Below are 23117 nucleotides of genomic sequence, written 5' to 3' on the forward strand. Positions count from 1 at the left end.
TGGGAATATTTTGGCACAATTGTAACAAGACTCTGCATTCGCAATGCATTTTGCAGAAGAGGTGGTAATATTCCAGTTTGACTATAGAAAGATTCATGGTGCCAGTTCCAGGAGAGCTCATCTTCATCACCCAGTCCTCCCAGCAAGTTTGTGTGGCAAAAATGCATGTGACTTCTGCTCTCTAGTGCAACATTCAGAACAAGACACTCCTATGGCTAGTTTTGACCAGAAAATATTATGTCATCAGGCCAAAAAACAAACAAAACTCTATTAATTGAGCATTACATTTGGACTTCAAGAAATCCTAAGTGGAGAGAAATGTGAAGGGAACTCGTGAGTCGGCCAATGTGTATACTAATATGGACACCTGTAGAAGGCCAAGTATAGTGACTACATTGTCTTTATGATTTTCTCTTTAACTTTTTTTTTCCAAGCAAATTTGGTTTGCTTATCTTTCCACAAAAATTTCTATATACACTGCACATTTGGAGAGCATTTATGTTGGAAACATAATACAAAACATACTCATTTTTACTCTCAACTCCCCCCCCCCAAAAAAAAACCAACAACAACTCTCCCCAAACACCTGTATCTTGAATACTATAAAATGCTTCCTTTATTTCTTAAGTTTCTGGGCCCATTGGACTTATCCTTAACCCTTGGTATTTATGTTCTTAGTAGGCTGTGCCTCGTGTGGAACTCTGATCTTGTACAATTCTGTCCCTCCAATCCTTTATCCATTCACAAAGCCCTGGTCACTGAAAAATTCGTTTAGTTTCACACAAATAGGCAAAGGTTCACACAATGTATTCCTCAGTGGGAAACATGAGGATGTAAGTCCCTAGGCTTCTTTTCTCTCCAAGCCTTGGGTCTAGGGCCTGGGACTGAAGAGCCCTGCCTGACTAACCATCTTCTACACCAAGGGGAATAGGCAGAGTCGAGGGGAAGGTTTACTTGGTTTTGCAGTAGGCCACCACACACATGATGCCGACCACCAGCAGGGCGATACAGATGCCAGTAATTGTCAACACTCTCTTCTGGTAGAGTTCCTCCGCTTCTGGAAAGGGGTGAGAGCAGATGTCACCAAGGTCATTTATTATCACCAGGACTTACAACAACTGAACATTTGGCATGCGTTATGACATTATCCATGTCCACAAGATAATGAACACTTGACAATTCTTTACACTTATTTACATATGTCTAAGGGACAACATATTCTATACTGTACTTTGAGAATAAGTAACAAGCTAGCCAGGGCTATTGAAAGTAAAAATGTTTTATTTTATAATTTGTCTAATTTTAAGCTATAATGATATATATATATTTCAAGCTAGAAAATCGACATTCATTACAAAAGAATTTATTAAAACTACATCAATGTTATTCTTTTTTATTAAATATTTTACAAAGCATCTCTTGCAAAGACAACAGGAATCAATATTGATAAAAAGAGCTAAGGTGGGCATCAGGGAACACCCCCATTCTTCCTTCCTCTCTTCACCCTCATCCATACCAATCCTCTTTCCACTTCCCTTATATTTTATGTCATCAGTTCATATCCAGTGGTCTTTACAAAGAGACATTTCTATGTTGAATAAAACTGAACTCAAATGTATTTGCAAACATGAACTTGGCTTGTAGTTAGTAAGTTAAGGCAACAGCCCCAAGTACACCATGGGGGAATAGGAAGTTGGGCCAGAGAAAACCCAACTTGATGGGTAGAGCACTCTTGGGCCACAGGAAAGGTTTGCTCTTTGAAGGAAATGGTTATGACTCTCTTAAGTTAGAGAACCAATGAAGTTAGAGAATGAATTTGAATTAAGAAGCCCATCATTAATACAAGTAATGTATACTTTGGACTAGATTGCACATTTCCACATCAAACAACTTGACCATTCTAAGTAAGTGTGGTGTTCTAAAGAGATCTGAACTGAAGGTACCACTCTACTCCAGATTCAGGGAGTCTGTAATTTGTAGAAACTTTTCTAGTTGAGAATTAGTGTCTTTGGAGGATGGCTTGGTTTTATACAAAGGTGAGTCAGGTTGTTAACAAAATTTGTAGACTTACTGGGGATGCTGCTTGCTGAGCAGCCAAGCTTCCAATATTCTAATTCCATTTATTGGAAGATCTTGACATGTTAACCCAGCACATGTTATAAATGGTTTGTCTGCCATTAAAATTAATAAGCTGGGCAAGAACTAGAGAACACTGCACAAACAGAATGGCCTTATCTGGGTATCAAGAAGGAATGCACAAAGATTACTGCCATCATATGTTTTTAGCCTTAGAAGCTATACCTTTTCTTTGTTGAGAGAGGGCAGGCCACAGGAAGTTTTCTTAAAAATGAGTAAGTGAATTTTAATTTCTATCACATTAGTGGATCTTATCATGAATGAAAACATTTCCTACAAGCCAAGTCCATGGTAATCAAGTCCCAGTTAACAGGTCAAGAACATTGTCAAATCAAATTAATAGAGCACTGATTATTAAGAGGAGAACAGAAGTCAGTAGGTAAAGGACTACAACACTGGAGAGATTATACAAAAACAAACAGAAAGGGTTGGAGGTGGAGAGGAAAAACAAACCAAGAGGACAGACAGACTGAAAGGATGACAGAGAGCGAGAAAGTCCAGTATAAAGGAAAAACAAGGTTAAAAGTTAGGGAGCCATCTGGATCCCTGGCACAGCATGCCTGATAATAAGGGAGAAAAAAATAAAGAAAGAAATGAAAACCAGACGGAGGAGATGCTGGGGTGAGGGGAGGAAAAGGTGGTGCAAAGTGGGAAGGGGTGTCCCATACAGCATAACTCCTAACCTAGGCTCGCCATGACATGGAAGCCATCATTAGAAAGCGAAGCAGTTGGTGCATTGCGGTGCCACAGTATGCAGGAGACATACGGTTGGTGTCGTGGAGTTTATGTGTTGGTGCGTGTACTGCAGAGGTCTAACAGTGACATGAATGGGAGGGCTTGTGTGTTAATCACTTGTATTGTTACTCTCAGACAAAGGCAGGGGATTGATTTTTATGAGGTGTTATCTGTGAGCCAATGACCCTGTAGCTTCCCTCCCTGGCATCCTAAATGGTTTTTAGTGTGTATGGCTAAGAAGAATGATCTCATTCCACTGTTCTTCCTTCACAGGGTTCCTGCACATAGCACAAGTTGGTTAAGAAATGGAGCATTAACATTGTCATCGAGGAATGGCAGGTCCCGCTGTATTCACTCTTCCTCTTCCTCCTCCTCCTCCTCCTCCTTCTTTTAATTAGTGAGGCTTGGCATGGGTGCAGCTCAGAGGTAGGACATTTGCCTAGTATATGGGAGATCCTGGGATTGGTTTCACAAATGGCTGATGGGAAGAAGGTAGTTAAAAAAAAAAAGCCTTTGATTGCAGTTTTTCACAACTCCCTCACACTCTACTCCTTGAAACAGTTAAGAAATGGTTACTGCAAACTTCAAAAAAAAAAAAATGGGGGCATACAGAAGGACTGAAATGAGCATTGGGGGCATCCTGGGGTGTCCCCAAACTCTCAAAGATTCCTGTAGCAAGTTCTCTTTCAGTTGTTGACCAGGGAAGAACAAGCTGAGTTGGATCTGTGAACTGCTAGCGTCTAGTCATTGGCCTATTCTTACACTTGCCAGTAAAACAATTATTTCAGAGACTTGAGTGCTTCTTAAGACCTACGGGGCTAAAAAGGAGCCAACTAAAGACAGAGAACACAAATAGGATTAAATCCTGTGTTCACATCAGTACTGACTACAAATTTCTCACCTAAACTTCTTGATTTTTTTTTTTCATGATTTTTGCTACATTGGGTTATCTCCACAATATGAATGTCGAAGGAAAAAAGTCTTTGACAAACAGCACATTCCTTTAGCCTATTGCTCTTCTCATTTATTTTTTTTTAATTACTATTTTTTTTTCATGACAGTATCCACAGGGCAAGAGCAAATCAGAGCTAGCACTAAAAATCAGCCCAAAGATCTGGCCTGTGTCCATGAGTGGAAATGCTCCAAGTCTCTGGTTTGGCTGTATGGACTGTGGTGAGTTACATCAAGCGCATTTTCATTCTGATGTGTCCAGGAAAAAAGACAGAGTCATTCTTGCTCTCTTGTTTTTAAATGACCCATAAGGTCAGGCATTATTTCAGGATATAACGACTGGTCTTACACTCTACGAAGCCTCTGAGATGCGTGGATAACAGCACACTGCCCTTATGAACCATGAGAACAGCTAAGGGGGCAGTCACATAGCATAATTATTTGACTCCACTGTTCAGAAACAGAAATAGTAAACTCTATGGTCAGACCAGAAAGCTCTGCATGGGAAAATCCTACTTGTCAAAAAGGTAGTTCTGAGGGTTTGGCCTTTGGCTTCTCGTAGCAGTGAAATTTCTGGCAGAGGGATCCTTCCTTTGAGGAGAGAAGAATCCTCAAGAGTGATGTGTAGACCTCTTTGTGTTTCCCAAACTTCAGAGGTTTTTGTTTTTCTTTTTAATGCCAAAAGAACCAATTCATAGAAGTTTGGGCTTTTTTTTTTTTTTAAACCTAATAAGATGAATGTTTTCTTCTTAAATTTTAATTTTCTTGGAGGGATGAGAATTAAGCTTTTCTCTCTGTACCTGACAGGGCTGTCATCAATTATGTTTCTGAGTAGATGATGTTTCCAGCCAAAAAGGAACAACAGCCCTGGGAAGCCCTTGCTGCCCCATGAGCAGCTGCAAAGAGAGCAGACAATTTGCTAATCGCAACATGGTGCTGTTGACCTAAGACCCAGTTCCAGTCCTTCAGAACTTTCACCAAGAGCCTCCAGACCAGCAAAGGTAGCAGTCTCTGGCTCCTTCCAAAACTGGCCCCTTTACTATATATATATTGTTTTGCTTTTACGATGAAAGGTCTTGTGGAATATGCCTGCATTTCATCCCTCTTCAGGAGCTTTGTTTGTTTTGATATTTACAGTGTTAAGTTTTTGATATGATGACTCGTCTGGATAATCTTAATCTTAGTGTTTTCTATTTAATTCCATCAGCCCTGGGACATCCACCTAAAATAAAATCATCTGTTTTCTATTTACTTGCTTATAAGCAAATGAAGTTGACTAAAGTCATACTTGAGAATATCCAAGAAATCTGAGTGGTTCAGTGGATATAAGACTATGGCAATGTAAGACACTTCTATGGCACAATATTAAATAGATGAATTTTATGTTGTATGTAAAACTCTCATCATGCTATCTTTTATGTGGATATACTTAAAACATTTTTTTTTCTTCTGGCTCTTGGTTTGATTTCTCCTGTAGCCTATGCACCACTCCAACTGATCCCAGCTTTTTAAGTAACAGCATGGTCCAATCAATGGGTCACACTAAGTGGGGTCTGTGATAAGTTGCAGCAGGAGGGAAGCTTTAATCTCTAAGTGAAGGTAGGCTTGGAAATTTAAAAACTGCTGCATTCCATTCACATTTCCATAAACTAATCATAGATCGAAAGCAGAGAAACCAATGTTATAGCTGTATGATCCCTTCTAAAGAAAAAGGAAATTAGTTAGGAACTGAAAAGCAAGAGGAGGAAGGGCAAGAAGAGTTCAGCTCAGAGGCTCTACAATTCTGCAGGCTAAAAGGAATGATGATTGGTCCATACCCATAAATTCAATCCCAAGATGCTCTGCCAATGCAGAAAGTTGACAAAAAAAAAAAAAAAGAAAAAAGAAAGGAAAAAAGTTTCAGAAAAGAGCAATACACCGCACTCCCAAACAAATTACACATGACTATGACAGCTCTCTGTGCGTGCACACTGAACAGGACAGGCGGTGAGTGTTACAGAAGCATGCTCGGGATTGCCCGAGCCCACCAGCGAGGTGCTGAGAAAGCACAGGCTCTTTAGTAACCTTCAGAAGCTTCTACCGAGGGAGGTTAGGAGCTGAATCATGCTTGACTCATCATTTGAGAATAGACATACTTTTATAACCAGAAAAGGCATTTGCAATAAGTTGATTGGTTTTTAAATGAAGTTCTAAGGAAACTTCTTTCTTTCTTTCTTTCTTTCTTTCTTCTTTCCTTCCTTCCTTCTTTCTTTCCTTCTTTCTTTCTTTCTTTCTTTCTTTCTTTCTTTTTTCTCACTAAATGCTTCCAGTGGTAGAGACAGGAGTAGAAGCCAAAAAGACAGTGATTTGGTTTGAAATTTTTATCACATTAGATTTACTTTTCCTTGCTGGTGGGTAGTTACACTTTAGTATTATTTTTTAAAGTTGTACCTCCATCACTTAACTTTCCAATTCCTTCACTACATACATTGTCCATTTCATTCAGAGAAAGCAACACAAGCTTCTACCCAGAAATATGAGAAAGGGAAGTTGGGTTACTAGTGACTGCTTCCAGTATTTCATATCATTTCTGTGTCATATTGGGCAACTCGAAACTTCACCTTTTTAAAGGTGAAAAGAAAAAGGGATTTTTTTAGGGGGGTGTTATATGAAGATACAGTTTTTGGGATCTTTACCGCTTTTTCAAACTATTAGTTAGAGGTCATTAGATCAGCTCTCCACAGTGCTAAGCTCCAGTGGGCACAGGTGCCAAAAGAACTTCAGCATCCTCCAGGAAAGGGAACTAAGCAGGGTGAGCCGATGCCCAGCGTTTCTGCAGCTCTGTACAAGGCAAGCCCAGGTGAAAATGGGGCAGCAAGGGGAGGGGGAAGAGGCAAAGAGAAAAAAAAATCTCCAGGAAGGATACTTTGCCTTCCTGCAACCAAGGTTGACAGTCAAGTTTCATCAAGGGTGCAGGCCTTCTCTCTTGGTGAGTACAATGTGATGAGGATGAAAGGTGAGTGGGAGAATGGGATTAAAAAGATACGGTGTGTGTGGGGGGACACACACACACACAATCCGCCACTATATTTCCCAGCTTGCAGTATGGGCTAGAGGGATGTGGCTTTTACAAAACATCTGTCAGGGCATGGAAAAAGTAGCCCTTGAAGACATGAGATGAGTGGAAGGTTGATCCTGGTTCAGATCCTGTCTCTCCCACTCACCTGTTTAGCAACTTTGGTCAGGTTTGTCTCTTACTGAACAAATTCATGATATGCAGGCTCACTGGTAACTCTATGGAATGAACTATGGTCCCTCACAGCAGAGGGCCCAGAATTCTGGGAAACAGACACATCTAGAAATGTATCATGGGACAAACAGCTCAGTGCATTCATGGTTACTTTGAGGGATTTTATGTAAGAAAACACTGAATGGTCCTAGGTTGTATCAAAAAAAAAAAAAAAAAAAAAAAGGAAAATAAATGAAGATTTTTGTAGCCACTTCAAGGAATAATGCTTCCCAAGTAAAAATACATCTTGAAAGTGGGAGGCATGATCTGTAATGACTTCTGTATTGGGTCCATTGTACCCCCCCCCCAAGTAATCTGATGTTTCATGAATTAAGAACCAGAAGCCTTAGGGTTAATTCAGTTGTACAAGATATTCATAATAAAATAATCTATTCAAATACAAATGAATTTCTCTTGCCTGTGTGCAATTTGTCAGACTGACATTTTTTCTCATTTTCTGTTTCATATAAACTTTGGGGCATCAATGAATGTGAAAAAAATTAGTTTCTAAGGAAATTGATAATAAACTTCCTTCCTTGTTTCTTTCACAGGACTATGATCCAATTTTCTTTCTAGAAGCTTCTCTGTTTCTTGCCTTTTCCTCCTATAAGTCACTAAGATTTTAAGGGTTAAAATCAAGACATATCTATAAAAAAATCCTTTCCAAAGAATTATTCCATGCCTATGTGAACATTTCTAATGATTTGTATTAGTTGCATAGAAAGCTTGGTTAAGGCTTCAATAAAATTAGTAGCATGCCCATGCATACATATTACTGCATTTACAGTTTTATAGGTAAGCCTGTGAGCCTAACTATAATTTCATTTCAAGGGAAGTCATTCATATCAGGCAGCTCCAATTTTAAATAATTCAATGGGAAATTGGTACTTAAAATGGGAATCTCTTTTGGCTGTGAGCCCTAACAAGGAAACAAGCGGAGGATGCATGCATCAGTCACTCTAGACACAGAACGAAGATGCTCTCATTTATTTTTACTATTGGTGGCTCCATCTCTTTCACTTTACATCCAACAAAAGCAGACGATGCAAACTTTCCATTATGTAAAAAAATTCTTTCTATCTGTTTTATTTAATCTAATGCTGGTGTTAGCTCCTTATGTAGCACATGGTTCTATTGAACTTCTGGCTAGCCACTACATTCTTCAAATTCAATTAATAATTCACAAACACAAAGGTTACTGTAAACAATTGAGTTTCCTTTTCTACATGTGATTTCCTGCCAGGACCATGGCAATATAAAAAATTAATTTAAATCTAAGAGTCTCCAGAAACTATTAAATATTGACTCACTAATCCTTTGTGTTAGGATTTTATAATTACTTGACGAAAACTGATTAACCTGGAGGTTAATTTAAATTTTCAACTGCACTGGAGAGAAGAACAATAAAATAACTTTCTTTCATCAAAATTATATAGCCATTGCAATTATGGTTTCTGTTCAAATTTCATGGCATTCCAGATGTTACTTTTAACATCTTTGGAATTGTTTATGTAAATAATCTCAAAGACACGCAGTCTTGATTTTCTGTATATATGGACTTTTTCTATGGAGTTCTACTATTGCCAGTTCTAAATGGGATGAATTTAGTGTCTTGACTTTAATTTCAGACTTACCTTTACAACTGTAGATGCTTTTTTTTCACAGTCTGCCTTGTTACTGAGCCCTTTGAAATGTAATAGACTTTTGCCTTATTCCCCAGTTTTCATGTGAAGAGCACACACACACACACACACACACACACACACACACACACACAAAGCAAATTTCACACTCATTTGAAATTTATGACGATTCTCTCATAAGTGGAGTGCTCTTTATTCTCCTGTTAGCGAGATACATGTTATACATGTTTGATAAGTACATTATCTTACCAGGTTCTTGAAAACACTTAGAAATCAATGACATAATGTATGTGATAATAGCCTATGACTCAAAAGTCCTTTTAAGCCTGAGAAGTATACTCATTTTGAGAATGTGCCTCAAGTTCTAACTGTTCACTTCAAAATAATCTATAATGTGAGCTGTTTTATATTTAGTTCCTGTGGTTCACCACCTTCTCCAGGACATACTTGTCCTATGCTGCCTCTAGGTACTAGAGCTGTGAATGAATTTTCTCTTTTCTCCACAAAGTCTACACATTGAGTATGGGTTCCCTACATACATGCCACCACATGATAGTGATCACAGTATCACAATCTTATTAACTAGGAATTGTAGTAAAATAGGTCAGATTTAAGGCTGACTAAAGTGGGTGATATTTTCTTAGGAAATCCTATGTTATATTTCAAAACAAATGGCTGCCATAAACTGTACTCCTTTCTTTCATAATTTAAATCAGCATTTATAGATCAGTCAATAGGATATGATGATCAAAATGTCTGCATTTAATCTTAATAATATAAGTTACATGTTAAACACTTTGAAGAATTGTATATTCTCTTTGGAATGTTATTCTTCAACTGAGAATATGATTTGGTAATCTTTGTTTGAGGCAGGAGACTATTTTCTCTTTAAAGACTGTGTTGTGTTCTCCAAGACAGTGTGTCTATAAACAAACAATTACATTTTCAAGTGATGGGAATATCCTCTAGATTTTCTTGGTTACTGAACATGAAGTAACAAAACTTATTCCCCTGTCTTCCTATCTTCTCTCAGAGTTACAAACTGAAAATGAACTCTGGGCAAGATGATTCTGGAAAAATGGTATCTCATTGGAAACGCTTGCTCCTCCAGACATGTGGGATCAATAACGCAGCCATTACATACAGGCCTTGTCACTGAGCTTCCTATCAATCCTTGTTAAATCAAGTTAAACATGAATGCCAATTTCCTGCATGCTTTCCAAAAGTGTCACTGAATGCTTACTAAAAATTTTATTTAAGGAGGCTCATTCTAGACTTCAGACAGAGTGGCAATTTTTAAATAATGTCAAGTAAAAGAGCAAATGGTTAAAAAGTGAATGAGAATGTATTTGTTGGTTACCAATGGCAGAGTTATTGTTCTGAGAAATATTAGAATTTTTAATGCTTTATCTAGTGAGCCAACCTTCTCCTCAATGTACAACACATCTCTCTCTAGCTGTCTGACACCTTGCATATGAACAGCTTATCTCTTTTCATTAAATTCTAAAAAATAGATTTATGTCTATAGGATCATGTGGGCTTGCTAAATCTATGCCATTTGAATACAAAACAATTCAAAAAGTGCCTGCACTGCATTACATAAAATTCTATTTTCCCTTCTATTTTTACTTTCTATCCTATCAACTTAAAAAAAAAAAAAACCTATAGCTATGGAGAGAAAATTCATGTTGTTTGTTTTGGAGAGAAAATTCATGTTGTTTGTTTGTTTGTACAAACAATTCAAAAAGTGTCTCGACTGCCTTAAATATAATTCTATTTTCCCTTCTATTTTTCCTTTCTATCCTATCTACTTAAAAAAAACTATAGCTATGGAGAGAAAATTCATGTCTTATAAATGCTATTATTTAAATATTGTTAATACAATGAATATATTTCAAAATTTAACAATGCCAACTTGCAAGTTTCTACAAGAGAAAATTATAGCTTATGGCACAATCTTTGATAACACAGTCTACGCAAGTACATAAATATTATCTCACTAAATATATGGCTATTATTCTGACAACATCTATGACTTAATTTTTTTTTTTTTTTGAAACAAGGTCCCACTGTGTAGCTCTGGCTGGCCTCTAATTCACAGAGATTGAACTGCCTCTGCTTTCTAAACACTGACACCTGTGACTATTAACAGAACTTTATTCTTCTTATGACTCAGAACCAAGGGCAAATCTCTGACTCTTTGTACACCTAAATGTCCAGCTTGTATGATTATTTTTAATGTTTTAAGAATTTAAACTGTAGTGAACTATGTAAAATACATTTGATGATTACTAATTGATAGGGATGATAAAAGCAGCCTGGTGCTGACATTTGTAGATAAAGATTTAATGGCACACAGGCTGGCTCATTGGTTTATTCATTGTCTATGACTGTCTTAAAGCTACAAGGGTTGGGGGGGTTGTAAGTTGTGACACTGTCACCTCAAACCTTAAAATACTTGCTATCTGAACCTTCATAGGAAAACCGTACCAATACATGTCCTAAATGGTTAAGAGGATATAAGCAAATATGATGTTCTGAAGGTTTTAGAGCTCAAGAGATACCATCTCAGTTCACAGGAGATGGACAGACATCTAGTTTAGTTATCCAGGCGATTATCTACAATGTGGAGTAAGTAGTTTAGAAATGATGTTTAAAACATCATGACCTCACACCCATCCACTAAACCGGCCAGCTCTGCATTAAACATTTACATATTTATTCTAGATTTGAGTTATTATATTTGGAAATAATAGTTTTCAAATTAATAATAGCTACTTTCTAAGATTACCCTTTAAGACAACATAAATATTCATATGAAGAAAAACTGGGATAAAGGTGATTATCTAATCTCATTCTGAATTACTTATTTCCCAAGAAACATACATATAAGCCTGGATATTTTCTTGGCTGGGAAATACTTGTTTTTATTTTTTTGTACCTAGTAGTGTTTTGTTTGTCTTTATGCCTGCATGTGAACTTTGGTTAATGAAGCAAAACATCTGAACTCTTTTTGTGATGTTTCTTTGTTATGAATAACACACTCTGAGCAAAATTAACTTACCATTATTTCAAGTGTATGTCGGTTACAACCTAACAATGGCCTTTGCAGGATGTGGACGTTGGATACAGAAGATGGACTGCTCAGTGGAATGATTTTATTTTATCAATACAAGTGCGAGTTTGAAATGTCTTTATTATTATTTCACTCCTTGATGTTCACTATCAATCTGCGTCACATTATGCATTAATTTCAGAAACATCTGGAGCCTCACACACCTATTAGTAGCTCAGAGCCGACTAGTCACAGAGGAAGTAACACAATGGCTTTGTTAATGTTCTCATGCGACAGGCAGAGGCAGTCAATATTAGACCTGGTAGAACACGCTAGCTCTAGGTGACTCTGAGGGGAGATGTAGCAACAAAGAAAGCAGCACCGACTGAGCATGCTCCTATTCAGGCAGAGACAGAAAGGGAGTGGACGTACTGTAGAAGCTGGCCATTACGTAGTTTTGGCAACGATCACCAGTAAACTCATTTGGGCACCTGAGAGAAGAAACAAAAAAACAATGGTAGAAAAAAAACAGAGAAAAAGAGAAGAAGTGAATATATGCTAGAGAAGCTCCTTGAGTGTCATTGACTGAACTTGGTGAGTTCACCCTCAGGAACCGAATCCTTGTTCTGATCATGGCTTTCATACTCTGGCATCTCCCCAGTGCTTAAAAATTTGGATAAAAAAAAAAAAATTCAGTTTACAGCCTTATATGACAGTGAGGTTCCAGGAGTTCTAGGTGATTGCTTTCTTTCCAAAGCAGTCACAAGACAGACGTCATATTTTAGTCATCTAGTCAAAGAATCAGATAGAAAATAATTTGGAGTTGGTTCACTGCTGACTCCCAGAATCACAGGCCAATGTGACCGGTCATTCTTTCCCATTTTAACTTTGGGACCTAAGTGAATTACAGGTAACTGAGATCACAGCAGATGGGTTTATGCCCTGAGTGGAGACACCATAATGAGAACAACAGGAATCTGTTACAACTGAGCCATAAAAGCACCAAGTGGATGCGATTGTCGCTGTAGTTTGGTGGAGAAAGCAGGTTTCAGATTATTTGAACATACTTTCTTGGGTTTGGACTTTCATGGGCACATTCTCAGTACATCTTGCTCCAGTGAATCCAGGTTGGCACCTAGAGGGTAAAAATGTGATAAGCAATCGAACGCTCAAGACACTGAATTTTCAGCCTGGTAACCTTCCTCCCATGGAATATGGAGTCCTAAAAATGACCCGGTGTGGGACAACACAGAAAAGAAAAGACACAACACTGATAAAGCCAGTCCCACCAAATTGTGGCTTACTGATTTTGTCCTTTGCTTCAGTCACCAGACGGCTAGTTTTTGAAATGTAACCTCGCCACCCTGTTCAGCTCGCAGCCTTTCATCCTACATCGCCCTGAGTGCTGATCTCACCGTGTAAAAACACTGGGGTTGACATGAGCCTCTGTGGCTCCACTTACTTCTTTTGTTATTAAGAGACCTTGAGCCTTTTGTTTTATTGTGTATGCCCTGAGATTTCTACTCATTTCATAGCTGATTTCTAACTGTAAGATGAAACATTTATACAAAATAAGTCCAATACTGTTATTCTCCAGTGCTTAGTGATGAGAGAATGACAATCCCTACTTCCCCTCCCCTGAGATATTACAAATTCAGTCTTATTTTTTAATATTATTGAAAGAAAACAGAGTAGAATTTTATTGATACAATTTCATTCATCCAATTACCTCCAATAAAAGAAAAATACATTCCTGAAATTAAAAGTTATTCCAAGCCTGGGCTACCAAGTGAGTTCCAGGAAAGGCGCAAAGCTACACAGAGAAACCCTGACTCAAAAAACCAAAAAAAAAAAAAAGTTATTCCTATACAGAAACACATAGGACATGCCACTTTTACATGTATGGCTGAATATTCTGAACTAATGGAAAAAGTTGAATTTTATTTGTTCGATTCAGTTTATTTGTCAAAATGCAAGACTCTTGATATAACTTTGTTCTTAAGATCAAACAACGGGGCCATGCTTAGACATTCAACCCTTTACTGTTCCATGTTGCCTTAATCTGGTATCTAAAGCACTTTAGAATGACTTTGATTTACCCAGTATCATGACCTAATACCAAGGTATTGAAGAGTGCTAGAAGGCAAATATCCTTAGAGGTGAACATTTGTAATTGAATGTTCAGCACACACATCCATATAGCTCATCATAGCTGTCACAAATTGTGCTCATCTAACATAATTTGCTCTGCTAGTACAGACTTAGTGATTTTTATTTAAGTCTCTGTCTCTAAGTAAGACTGAACACTATCATTTTTGGTATTAAATGTGTTATTAAATCTACTAGTACTACTAACATAAGAGTGATCTCTTTAACTTTCAGGCTAAACTCAATAGGAATAAGAAATGCTATCAAGTAGTTTGGTACATGAAATCTTTTATTGCATGAAGGCACAAAAAATACTAGCAGTACCATAATTCTTATCACATGACTACTTGTACAACATAATTGATATCATTAAGAATAACACCAATAAGGCTAGAGAGATGGATCAGCAGTTAAGAGTACATGCTGTTCATGCATAGGACCCAATTTCAGTTTCCAGCCGTCACTTCAAAGAGCTTAACAACTACCTGTAGATCCAGCTCCAGAGAATCTGATGCCCTCTTCTGGCCTCCATGGGCAACTGCACTCATGTGTACATATTCACCACCACACATATACATAAGTATAAAATAAATCTTTAACCCCAGCACTCGGGAGGCAGAGCCAGGCAGATCTCTGTGAGTTCGACGCCAGCCTCATCTACAGAGCAAGATCCAGGACAGACACCAAAACTACACAGAGAAATCCTGTCTCAAAAAGCTAACAAGTATCAATAAATATATATAATATATCAAGATGGTCCCATTGAAGTCTTCAAAATACTTGGTTAAAATGATTATTTTTGCTGATAATCTTTTGTTGGAGGAATTTGAGAAAGCTCTATCTAGAACAATATACAAGAACTGACCTATAAAGTAGGGGATATTTCTATAAGGATGTCATCTTATAGGCTTCAATACGAATGCCTAGATAGATATTTTAAAAAAAATGCTCCCTGTAGCTTATTTGACCAAATCACTTCTGAAGAAAACACATAATCCTATAAGACATGCTATACTTGATTCTAGAATTACAGATACATTCCACAGTGACCATTTCATTCAACCCATTTGCTTTCTTAATAAAAGTTAAAATTCTCATATTGAGCACACCATTTGTTCATTATAATTAATATGCCCAATATGAATTCTGTGTGTGTGTATGAGAGTGTATGTGTGTGAGAGAGAAAGAGAGAGACAGAGACAGAGAAACACACACACACACACACACACACACACACACACACAGAGAGAGAGAGAGAGAGAGAGAGAGAGAGAGAGAGACAGACAGACAGACAGACAGACAGACAGACAGAAAGATGGGGGTTGGAGAAGAAAAATCCATCTAATGTAGGAACTGATCTTACTGCTCATATTTAAAGATTATAACATGAAAAAATACCTAATGAATCAAGAGTTTCTTAAGAGGAGGGCATTTATTAGGAAATTATTATTTAGACATCTTAAATGCCAGGCCTGTGAATAAAAGGCATGTATCTACTATACAAATGGGATAAAAACAATCTTCCCTACCCATTTTCTAATTACTATGAATTTTGTGTGCATCCTCGGAGACTATCCTTGTTGGATGCTGTGTTATCTCTGTTATGTGGTCATACAGACTATTTGGTCCAGTAACATATAACATAATGACCTTTGTTCTTTCTAGATACAGCTATTCTTTTTTTTATTATTTTATTTTATTTTACAATACCATTCAGTTCTACATATCAGCCACGGGTCCCCCTATTCTCCCCCCTCCCATCTTCTTCCCTTACCCCCAGCCTACCCCCCATTCCCACCTCCTCCAGGGCAAAGCCTCCCCCGAGGACTGCAATCAACCTGGTAGACTCAGTCCAGTCAGGTCCAGTCTCTTCCTCCCAGACTGAGCCAAGTGTCCCTGCATAAGCTCCAGGTTTCAAACAGCCAACTCATGCAATGAGCACAGGACTTGGTCCCACTGCCTAGTTGCCTCCCAAACTGATCAAGCCAATCAACTGTCTCACCTATTCAGAGGGCCTGATCCAGCTGGGGGCCCCTCAGCCTTTGGTTCATAGTTCATGTGTTTCCATTCATTTGGCTATTTTTTTCAATAATTGAGTAAAACCGAAATTTATTATAAGCCACAGTCATCCTAGGGACCTCCATGATATATATATATATCCTCCATGGGTCTATGGGTTGTGATCTGATTGTTCTTTATTTTATATCTAGAATCCACTTATGAGTGAGTACATAACATGACTGTCTTTCTGGGTTTGGGTTACCTCACTCGGGATGATTTTTTCTAGTTCCATCCATTTGCCTGCAAATTTCATGCTTTCATTGTTTTTCTCTGCTGAGTAGTACTCCATTGTATATATGTACCACATTTTTTTCATCCATTCTTCCGTTGATGGGCATCTAGGTTGTTTCCAGGTTCAGGCTATTACAAATAGTGCTGCAGACACAGCTATTCTTAATGGAGTGAAAATTCAGTTTTTCTCTATCTATGCATCCCTCTTCCAATTTAACATTGGCTGACTCTACCTCTTCCTTCTATAAAGGACTCCTTCCCTGGTTCTTTTATTGTGCCTTGGCCCATGGCTGGTCCAGACCTCTTTAACTGTGCCTACTGCATTGTGATGGATGTGAATGGTGGTTATCTCAAATCACTCTGTATCTCTACTGCCTGACTCAGAGCCTGAATGTGTATAATTCTAACTGCAGCTTTTGATAAAGAACTGCACATCAAAAACTTCCACAAGTAAACTGATTTGTCCAAACCAGTTAATCTTAACATCTACTTTTTATCTTTATAGTTTACAAGAGAATTCCCTCTGTGGAATTACCAGTACCTGGGGATTTCCTTCCCCATGCAAAAACCTTTAACACTGTGCTTGCCATGTTAAAGAGAAAGGGCTGTGATTATTTAAAAGAAAATTTATTACCTAATTAAATTTTGATATTTAAACACCTTTTTGCCTAGGATTCAATAAGGCAGAACTGTGTTCTAACCAAGATTTTTGTCTAACAGCAGTAATAAAAATACTAGAATTTTTCAAAATTACATTAGCCTTAAAATGGCATATATTATATCATGTGTTTTTTAACTATACAGAGTGACTGATGAAAAATCATTTCACTTTTAAGTCTATGTTAAGATAAATCCTAAACTAAGGAATGTTCAAAGTTGTTTTAGCCCAGAGTCCAGGCTTTTCCTTACATGTGAGGTCCAAGGCTTTACATTGGCTATAAGGTACATGACTTTCCTTTCAGCCAATAAGCAATCCCTAAAAATTGACTATAATTTTTCAAACCAGGAGTATGCTATAAGGTACATGACTTTCCTTTCAGCCAATAGCAATCCCTAAAAATTGACTATAATTTTTCAAACCAGGAGTATTGGCAATTATAACTCACTCATTTAATTAAACTAACATAGATGAATCCTTATTTAAAAATCATTTTAATAACAACAATACTTTATAAATGGCCTGCTGTATTTACTAATAATGATTCAATCATAGATGCATGTGTTTTGAGAGTCAGTTTATGGATACTCTAGACATATTCAAAGATATTTACAAGTTCCCAAGGAAGATCTGGTTCTATAGGGTTGGCCGATTTTATAAACGACTATCAATTACAGTCAACTTGTAAACTGTCTTGAGACATCTTCCTTCCTTTGTTTCCAGTTTTCATCTTTGTCCCCTGAGAACACTAACAGGAAGAAAGCTGACAGCCAATGTACTCCCTCTTTAGTCCTCAATCCACACTAAAATGTTTGGCCAGTTTTTTAAAATGCCCTGCTAGAAAGAATATCATATCTTCCTGTTCGTCTGCAGTACTGACCGTGGCATTTTCCTTGACACTGTAAAACACCTGGATTTACCTACTTGGTGCTGATACTTACAAATATCAAGTCATGGAAATGTCAACAAACTCATTCTGGGGAACACTGGCTAGTTCTTGCTTGATATCAAAACCTCCCGCTGTCACTCTGGAAACCTGAGTTGCCCATGGATTCAGCTTTCAGACTGTTTGGCTGATTTTCTACCATATCACATTGCAAACACAGACTTTTCTCACCCCATAGCTGGCTTGGTATTCTGGCCAGAGCTCGCCTACTCACTGGCTGAGTATCTGCATTGTAGATTATTTTTTCCCAAATGTATTGTTACTATTAGTCTGCATTTTTCCAAGATGAATCTTATTCTGTTATCAGCCTTTATGTGAAATTGCTTGAGGCTTATATATGGTTTTCTAATTTGTGTTTTAGTGGTCTTTGTAATGTCATCTGCAAAAGCCATTCACTTCCTCAAGAGAATGCCCTCCTTAACATCATTAAAGAAAACACTATATAGAAAATGTTCCAACGATGTTTCTTTCAGATCTAGCGTATACCTTCCATCACTGCTCAGCTAGTATGGGTCTTTCCCTTCTTTTATTATGACGCTGGGACTAGCTTCCAATCCATGAGATAACAGAGTACATATAGTGGCCTCATAGGGTTCATGAGTAAATACCAAGGAAAACACACACACACAAACTCTCAAACGTTGTGTTTCCCTACTAACAGTGGGTGTGGCAGTGCTTAGAAACATATCCCTCCTTGACTGAACCTTTGGCCTTACCTAAGGCTCTGTTTGTACAGCTTCTAGGGAAATGCCCACACGGAGACTAAAACCCTCACCATTGTTTGTCCAGCATGAATGCATCCTTAAGTCAAAACAAACAACTTCAATAGACATGGAACCAATGCAGCCTATACTTTACTATACTATACTGACACATGATATACTGGCTACTCATCTGTGGTCTGTCTTTGTCTCAGGGGGATACTCTTACTTCAGAATAGAGGCCCTGAGGCACTTTCTCATTCTCTCTGTGCTAACAGACCCATTTTATAATTAGGCATCTAAATGGTTTCTTTTAAATTATTCCATACAAATATTTTTAAAACAGTACATTTTATTCAACATAGACTATGTCTTCATATTTTCTGTCCCTTCTACAAGGCCTTTGTCTTTCATTCCTTAAGGTCCTCACCAAACATACCCTTAGCTCCTTAAATGTCTTCATGGCACTCAGTACATCAATAATTGATTATTAAATCGATTGCTTGAAACATGGGTATTATTTTCAATGGCCTTTGTCTCCTAAAGGAAGAGGTCAGTGTGGTTCTGTTCAGCCTTGGATGCTCAGCATGAACCCAGGCCTGCCTCGTGGGAACTCAAAACACACATGGTTGCTAGCTGATGCAAGCAAGATAAAGGAAGTGAGCTATGTGGAGGGGTTAGACAATGTTCCAGTTCCAGACAGACCTGCACCTAAACTCGTTCCTGCAAGATTTTCTCCAGTCTACTCTAGGAAGTCCATGTCTGAATACATTCACAAATACTAAGAGTGGTAGGGTTCTATGCACAAAAGAAACTGAAGACATAGTTGTCTGAAGAGCTCACAGTGTCTAGATTCCTATGAGTCCCATCAATTTCTCTCAGAAACGCTTTCTATGTCTGATCAATGTAATGGCACCCAAGAACACAGAAGTTCCCTATGAAAAAGCTCTTCTGTGGCTGGAATCAGAGGAGCATTTATAGTGCTCTTATGACCCAAATGAATTCTAATCATCCTTGTTTACATTAACCCATTTGCTTATAAATAGTATAGAAAGACATCATCTCTACTGTTATGACTCTGATAGTATTTTGTACAAATTTAGCCTTAGCTACTATCTGTGACTTTTTCTTAGAGTCTTACTTAGTCCCTGGATTTCCCTAACGTATGTAGCTAAACATATCCCTGTGTTCATGGTGTTATTCTCCTGATTCCCAAAATTACCCTGGCTCCTTAACTAGCTATCCCAATGCCCAAAGTTCCCTGTCCAGCCTTTAGACCACACAACTGTCTGCACTACCTAACAGTTATTATGTTATTTCACTTCCTGGAATGGAGGTGATCTTCTGGGTAGGCATGTCACACCACGTTGGCTCTCATATTCAGATCCTAACTTTTAGTATTTGTGTGTACGTATATAAGGAGGCATAAGGATGGGTATAGGCTATAAAAAAAAAAAACTAGCTAGGAGAACATTGGAACAAGAGATGATACTAAAGAAGAAAGGATGCTCCTGGAATGGGAAAACAGAATATAGTGGAGGAGGAAAGAGGAATGATAGAAATAAATTGTTTGAAAAATGCCATAATGAAATAATATTTTTGTATGGTGATAAAGATAAATAAAGGAAAGGAAAGATTACTACATCTTCAAGGGAAGCCTAGTAAACTAGAAGGACTCTGTAATTGAGAGCTATGTTTATAAAGGCTCCTCTGTTTCTAATCCTTTCTTTCCCTTTAAATTTTAATTACCTTAAAGTTAGCACTGTGCTATTTGGAACACATTCACTGGCATCGTTTAGTTACTTAGCTATTTCATTTCCTCACATATGTGAGCTTCTAGGGACCAAAGACTATGCCTTATATTTTATCAATGTTTGCAAAAGGGTCTAGCATACAGCTGTTCAACAAGCAAATATTAACATTTCCTTTACTGAATTTAAGTTATAGTAGCCTATTATTGTGACTTTATCTTCAATAGTCTTATTTATATAATGATGTACCTTTTAACAATACATCATGTAGCATGATCTACATAGTGTATAAGCATTGATTATCCAAAAAAAATCACATGACATAGTGTTTGAAGGAAACTCTACCTTTTAAGTTTAGATTGATTTCTGAGTTTTAATTTTGATTTTCTTAAATAAAGAAACGTGATCAAAGATATTATTATTGGTCATCAGATATATAAATAAACCATCCTTTGAAAAGTTACAAAGCCAGCTGGTGGCTACATAAAAGCCATATAAACACTTTTAAATAAGAAGAAAAATTGGGTTTTAAATAAGATAACATTTTTTTTTTCAATGTCTACAGAGAGAATAGTACTATTTACTTTTTATTATTAGAGGAGAAAAAAAAGTCCTGCTGGAGTTAAAAGTACTTTAGCAGAAATGCACTCATTTAATTGTTCTGATTCTCTGGGAAAAATTTTTGGAGAACATAGTAATTCTATGTTATAAATGAAGATATTGTCCAGAGGGTTGAAATTGGAAGGACACAAGACTGCTTACCAAAACTGGTGGTTAAAAATCCAAATCCCTCACTGTAAACCTATATCTGTCCACTGGGCAATATATTACATTTATAAGCACTGTCTGTTGCAAAAATAATTTTTAGATTAAAAAACATCCCATTCACATCTTCCAAATCAGTTCTCAACTGAACTGCTCAGAGCAGCAGACATAAGGGAAGGGAAAGAAAGAATCTGGACAATTTCATGTTCAAAGGATCTTGTTGCTTTGAACCATATGATGTCAGAGCATCAGAGGACAGAAACTGGAATGGTTCCTTCCCCTCTTCATATAATCTGGAATAGTAACTAATTCCTTCTCTTGGATAAATTTTAAATTACTGTGGAGAGAAGAGTAATATGAAAGATGAGAACCAGTGCTCAAATCCCCATTTAGTCCCCGTGGGCAAGTCCAAGGAACCATCAAAACTCTCCTCTGAGAACTATTTAACTGCATTATGGTTAATCCATTTGGAACACCTTGTTCTAAGCAGAGGGGCAAAAGAGATTGGCTATAAAATACAGCTCAACTCCCAAGAAGACAGCAGTGGTATAGGTGACTAGAGAGACACCCTGGAGACTTCCAGGCTTGTGCTGTTTCAGAGTCATGTCTTTGGTGGAAGATAAAGTTGACTGTGAATAACACGGCTTGCACTTCAACGGTGTTTTTGCTCTAGGCAGATGGACCATATGGAAACTATGAACTAGCTTCATAGACAGGACGTCGATGAGCCGATGAAACATTTTTATGCTTTCTATTTCTATTCATGTTCTTTAGTGAATCATATATCATCACAGGACATGGCATATTATGTGACTGTGTTTAAATTCTGAGTTGTTATTCATTTTCTTGTTTATGGATGTTTTTAACAGAAGATGGTTTTCTCGATCAGAGAAAGTTTTTCACTTAACAAAGCTGGGTCTAGTTTGTATGCCAGATGTACTCCAGTTCTTAATTGAAGGCACTGAATTACTTAGATGCATCAATCAAGTTACACTCTAAAAACGGGTGAGGCCTAAAACTAGAGATTTTCTTTCTAAAGGGAGGGTAATAATAAAAATCTTTTAAGAAACATTCAAGCTATAACAAAATGGAAGGAAGGAAAGGAAAATAAAAGGAAAGGTACTTTTCTAAGAACTGGGAGACAAGCCTGATTCACCAGATAGTTGTTCTCAGTTTGCTAATTCGATAATTACTAGAGATGTAACAAACTTTTCACTTCAAGAGTCACAAAAATAAACAAAAACAAGGAAGTACTTTTTTTTTCCTGGATAGTACTTAAAAATTAAAGAGAAACTGTGTGGGTGAAGAAAACTCACAGCTGTTGGCATGGTACCAAAATGGAACAGATGAACAGCACTCATGTGGTTGCGTGTTTTGTGTAGGATGTGGGAGGGCTGCAGAATAGGTGAAATTAATATGTGGAAAATAACTGCACTGGTTCCTTAGAGGTATTCAGAAACTATTGTATGTACTCATGCAGCTTGTAAATCTTTACGAAGGCTATGATAAAGAATGATCACATTTCATCATTGTGATTTAAACATAGTGGTCTTAGATGCTTTTCTAGAGAGGTAAAAAATGAAAAAACATAGATAATGGGCGGGGGAGAATTGTTCAAAAAGGGGAAAATTTCAGGAAATAAAATTTAAATGTTTTCTTTCAAGTAGATCTATTAAAACACAATGATATTTTATGCCTAAGAACAGAGGAAAATCACAAGTTTTCCCAGTATAATAAATGAACTTCACATCTTACAGGCTGTAATTCTTTACATCTGGTATTTTATATGTGATAAAAGAAGGTCTTATAGGAGGCTATAAAATATACTCATCCCATTTGCCATGATAAATATGGGGGAGTGGTTGTATCTTGTGCTCTTTTCTATAGCAATTCAGCAGAACTGAAGGCTAAAACTGAAAACTGGCTGCACAAGTAAACACAACTGAATAATTTTTATAATTAAAACTAATCTTAACTATAAGAGTAACTTAAATAATATAGTGTGGTGTCATATGCATATGAAATGATTTGGTTTTCTTTATACTTGACTACTTTATCTTGCTTTAAA

General features: G+C 37.3%; 1 protein-coding gene across 14 annotated transcripts in view; it reads right to left on the reverse strand.

Annotated features, from left to right (window-relative positions):
- Nucleotides 1-23117, reverse strand: part of Nrg1 (neuregulin 1) — a 1050531-nt gene that overhangs the window by 15682 nt on the left and 1011732 nt on the right. For 6 of the 14 annotated variants that reach the window (XM_037211545.1, XM_037211539.1, XM_037211536.1 and 3 more), the window contains 3 exons: nt 12221-12279; nt 5640-5663; nt 955-1057 (listed from right to left, as the gene is read on the reverse strand). In XM_037211545.1, the coding sequence (XP_037067440.1) occupies nt 955-1057; nt 5640-5663; nt 12221-12279 (186 nt within the window). Of the gene's footprint in view, nt 1-954; nt 1058-5639; nt 5664-7618; nt 7705-12220; nt 12280-12855; nt 12924-23117 lie in introns of all 14 variants that reach the window. The other 8 variants (XM_037211547.1, XM_037211541.1, XM_037211538.1 and 5 more) reach the window with 3 other exon arrangements.

This window comes from Peromyscus leucopus, chromosome 17, assembly GCF_004664715.2.
Source record: "Peromyscus leucopus breed LL Stock chromosome 17, UCI_PerLeu_2.1, whole genome shotgun sequence".
Taxonomy (NCBI): Eukaryota; Metazoa; Chordata; class Mammalia; order Rodentia; family Cricetidae; genus Peromyscus; species Peromyscus leucopus.